This window comes from Fulmarus glacialis, unplaced genomic scaffold (assembly GCF_000690835.1).
Source record: "Fulmarus glacialis isolate BGI_N327 unplaced genomic scaffold, ASM69083v1 scaffold21434, whole genome shotgun sequence".
NCBI lineage: Eukaryota > Metazoa > Chordata > Aves > Procellariiformes > Procellariidae > Fulmarus > Fulmarus glacialis.
The window spans coordinates 5,299-9,395 of NW_009208976.1; the positions used below are offsets into that span (position 1 = coordinate 5,299).

The 4,097-nt window shown below is 55.5% G+C and overlaps 1 protein-coding gene across 1 annotated transcript in view; it reads right to left on the reverse strand.

Annotated features, from left to right (window-relative positions):
• LOC104076004 (tumor necrosis factor receptor superfamily member 10B-like) overlaps positions 1-1,404 on the reverse strand; it is a gene marked incomplete at its 5' end in the record, with an annotated part of 3,594 nt that extends 2,190 nt beyond the window's left edge. The window contains 4 exons of the mRNA XM_009576698.1: positions 65-156; positions 242-356; positions 839-967; positions 1,272-1,404. Coding sequence (XP_009574993.1) covers positions 65-156; positions 242-356; positions 839-967; positions 1,272-1,404 — 469 coding nt within the window. The remainder of the gene's footprint in view (positions 1-64; positions 157-241; positions 357-838; positions 968-1,271) is intronic.
• Positions 1,405-4,097: the final 2,693 nt, after the last annotated feature.

Here is a 4,097-nt window from a genome sequence, read left to right on the forward strand (position 1 = left end):
GCAGCATCAGCTCACACCTCTGTCCCTCAGCTCGTCCCCCCTCCTCCAGCAGCCCCCCACTTACTAGAGGAGTTGGGGAAGGTGGCGGTGGGAGGACCACACTGGCGGTCGCTGTGCGGCGTGCAGGGAGCCTGCTCCACTTCGCCCTCGGGACACCTGGGAAAGGGGGAGACGAGGCAGACTCAGGGGCTGGGACTCCCGGCACAGATCCCGGTGGGACCCGCCGTGTCACCCAGCTCACCGGGGCCGGCACTTCTGGCACATCTCGCAGGGGTGGTCCGGGGAGCAGAAGGTGCCGTTCCTGCAGGCGCACTGCGTGTCGCTGATGGCTCTGCAGGGACTCAGCTCCACTTGATCTGCGGGCGAGAAGAGAGGCGGCTCTACCCCAGCCCCTCCGCGCCATGCTCCTCCACCCGCTTCCTTCATTAACACGGCTAACGACCCGAGCTGACCCATAAGCCTGGGGAATACCAAGTCACTCTCTGCTGTGGAGTTTCAGCCTTACCCTTTCCAGCCCCACACCTCACCATGCCCAAGAGAAAAGCAATGCTCGCATCAAAGCTCCACCAGCAGCCTACAACGCCACCGTGAACCCAGTCCTCCTGGTCCTTCTGGATGGAGGTCTCGTGTCCAAACTTTGCGCAAGGGATGCTGCATTGAACGGAGACGTAGGTCTGGCACAAGCTGCTACACCAATTCCAGACCCAGCCTGCTCCCCGCAGGAGCCACTCTTTGGGGACGCTGCAGGTGACCGTGCTCTTAAATAGAGAGGTCTCTGGTCAGCTGAACCCAGCCGATGCTATCAGCCAGCATCGCCCTCTTACACACCAGCTCATACCTTCCCGACACGTCCGGCAGCCAAGGCACTTGGTAAAGTCATTTGGGTATTCGATGTATTCATCTTCTTTACATGGCAAACACTTGCTGGAGCCATTTTGCTCTTTACAGGGCTCTGCAACGTAGGTGCCTGCAAGAAGGGGTGGTTGGGGAAGAAGGGGAGAAAGAAAGGGTGTATCTGTGAACATAAAGCACAGGATGGAGATCTCTTTGCAGAGAGGGAGTTGATTCCACTGCCAGTGAAGTTAGGAGGCAAATTAGGAACCATCAAAAGGGAAATGTTCCCATAATGAGTCCTTAGATCTCAAGACAGCAGAGCAGGGGAGAGCTGGAGCACCCACTGCCTCCTCGCAAGGAGCAAGGACACACGGGTTTTGCAGACAGAAACATGGCGAGGCTGCACATGGCGTGATCAATGTTTGAGACCATCTTACCCGCGGGGCACTTCTTGCAATAGCGATCGCTGTCTTGGACTTGGTAAAACTCCTCCCCTCCCCTGCTTGGGTCCAAGGGATCCAATTTGTCCCTCCTATCCAGTGCTGCTGCAGCAGTTCCCAAAGCAGCCTCCTGTTAAAAAAATACAGAAAAACCTGGGTTGAAAACCACCCCAAGTCCACGGGGCAAGGGAAGAAAGAGAAGGGCAAGAGCTGCTCTGCCCAGTGTGCTCAGGCGAAGCAGGAGAGGACCGCTGGGTCGGCTCAGAGCCGCTGGACGCAGCGGCCAAACCTCCCCTTGATGCAGGTGAAGGGCAGTTCCCTCGTACCAGGGTGGTTATTTCCTTGGCGAAGCATAAGGAGGAGGTTTGCAGAGGGATTCCTGTGTGCCAGGTTATCAGCAAGGCAAAGGCTCGCTAACGCTTCCTTAGGATAACATCAGGTCCCCCTTCCTTCCCCAATTTCTGAGAGCATGAACCAACAGCACCAAAGAAAATGGAAGGGTAGGGAAGAGGAACAGGGAGGGCGTTTGTGGGGAGGAAACCAGCCCCGTGTCAAGGCTGGTACGTGGCTCCCGTGCCCACAAGAAACACCCTGGCTGCTCCAGGCTCCCAGGGGACAGCACGGCCTCCAGCGTTTCCGCATTATCCCCGTTATCATGCTGCGGATCGGGAAGCCAACGGCTCCGTTTCCGTCAGCTCACCGTGCACCTTTCTGCTGGCTCAGCTCTTTCTGTACTGGCTGGGTCGCTCCAGCTGCAGGGGACAATGCTCGACAGGAACGGCCACTCGCCCCATCAGGGTTTGGGGAGCCTTTGGGCACCCCAAGTCCCTGCGGGGGACAGTGCCCTTGGCATCTCAACCAGCACAGGGCACAGCTGCTGCGTGGATATAAATGGATATAAACCTGCCCTGGGTTTTAGGGAGGGATGATGCCCTGCCATGCTGTGTGCTGCACAGCAGTGACAGTCTGGCAGAGGCACTTTCCCCTTTCCCTCCCGTACACCGGGCATGAAACCTGCCTCTTAAAGCAAATATTTCTTCTGTGAGTCAGAAGCTGCCTTGAAAGGCTGAAACAATAGAGACGCGAGCCGTCCCTTGAGCCAGCCTGGCCATCTACAGAGCGGATCCCCCCCTCCTCCTCCCCGGACACTTCCCGCGCTTGTACACGGAAGGGTGTGAGCACCGAAACCGGCCGCAGCAGGTCCAACGGTCACGGGGCTGCAGAGGGTGACGTAGACCCACAAACAACACTGCTGAGACCGGCCAGGTCACGGAGAGGGTGATCCCTCACTGCCACCATGGCACAGACCCCCCGAGCCCCGGCCAGCCCGGGAACGGGGCCATCTTCAGACCCTGACTTGGAGGAATCAACTCCACATCCCTCCAATGGCTGCTGGCTCCGCATCTCCCGCTGCTGCTTTCTCCAGCTGGGAGGGTTTGCAAGTTTATAAAGTGCTTTTCTATCCAGCTTAGAAGATAAGTCTTGCTTTTACCTCCCAGCCACAAGCAGCTCTCAGGGCTTTACCCACTCTGGTCTTGAAAGTCTTCAGGGACTGAGATTGGGCAACCTGTCCCACTGCCTCACTGTCCCCCTGAAGGAATAAAAAAAGTCTTTCTTCCCCATTCAAACTCTGCCAGGCCATGAAGGTGATCAGAGCAACAACAGAGTGTTATCTGCTGTTTGGAAAGGCCCCTTAGGCATAGGATTTCATTGCTTTTCATGAAATAGCGACTCAGCAGAGCTTGCACAAGTGCACGATAAGGTTATCAGCCCACACCACCTTCCCCAGCAAGTGCAGTTCAAGTACATCAGCCCACCACAGAGCCCTTGGCAGGCGAGGGCTGCCATCCCTGACTAACCTATCAGTCTTGTAAAGCACGAGGAGAAACCAGGCTGGGAGCCGTGGGCGAGACGCAATGGTATTCAAGAGTAGTTTTCACCCACAGTAAACATCCCAAGAAAGCAACGTTGCCTCAAGGCAGAGGAATTACCAGGCACAGGAATCCCCAATCCCCTCATCAGCTAAAAGCCTCTTCCTTCTAGAAAAAAAGCTCTGGGAAGTATTAAGCTTTGAACTTTCCCTTCTTCCATCCCCAACTTGTTTTTCTCCTGAAGTGATCCCAAGGAAGGAGTTGGACCCTACGGCAGAAGGCAGACCCCTCGCTGAACTCCTGACCATCCATGGACATCCACGCAGCATTAATACACGGCCCTTGATTGTAGCAAAAGAGGCTCTTAGCCAACAGTGTTAAGGACCAGGGATAAAAGAGATGCCAAGCAGACACCCAACATGCCTCTACTCCAAGGGCACGGGTCTGACGAACGCGGGGGTTTCCCCCCAAGACTTTCTGCGGATGGAATCTGAAGTTCCCGCAAACAGAGAGATCCAGCGTCATTCCTCCTCGGGAGCCCGTGGCCCAGGTCCAGGCATGATGCAACAAGCATTGGTGAGCAGAGGAAGGAACTGTAGCCACAATATCATACGATTATCACGTGGGGCATCACCAGTCCTGATCGGTTCCCCCTCACCTTTTCTTTTATTAAAAAGGAAAAAAAAAAAAAAAAGTAAAAAAAAGAGGCTGTTAAGAACGTGCCCTTAGGTGATGGGTTTAGTAAGGCTTGACTTCATCAGGCAAGTCTAAATAAACTCTCATAAACACTATAGGGAAGGAACTGGATGAGAAGCCAAACTCTCTTTTAAAACCTGTTACGGGCAGTGCTGATTTCAGCGACAGCAATTCCAGCGCGGGAGCAGCAACCACGTGTCCTGGGGCCGTGGCTCCGCTGGGCTCCCTCGCGGCCAGGGATTGCAGGCCAGCCCCG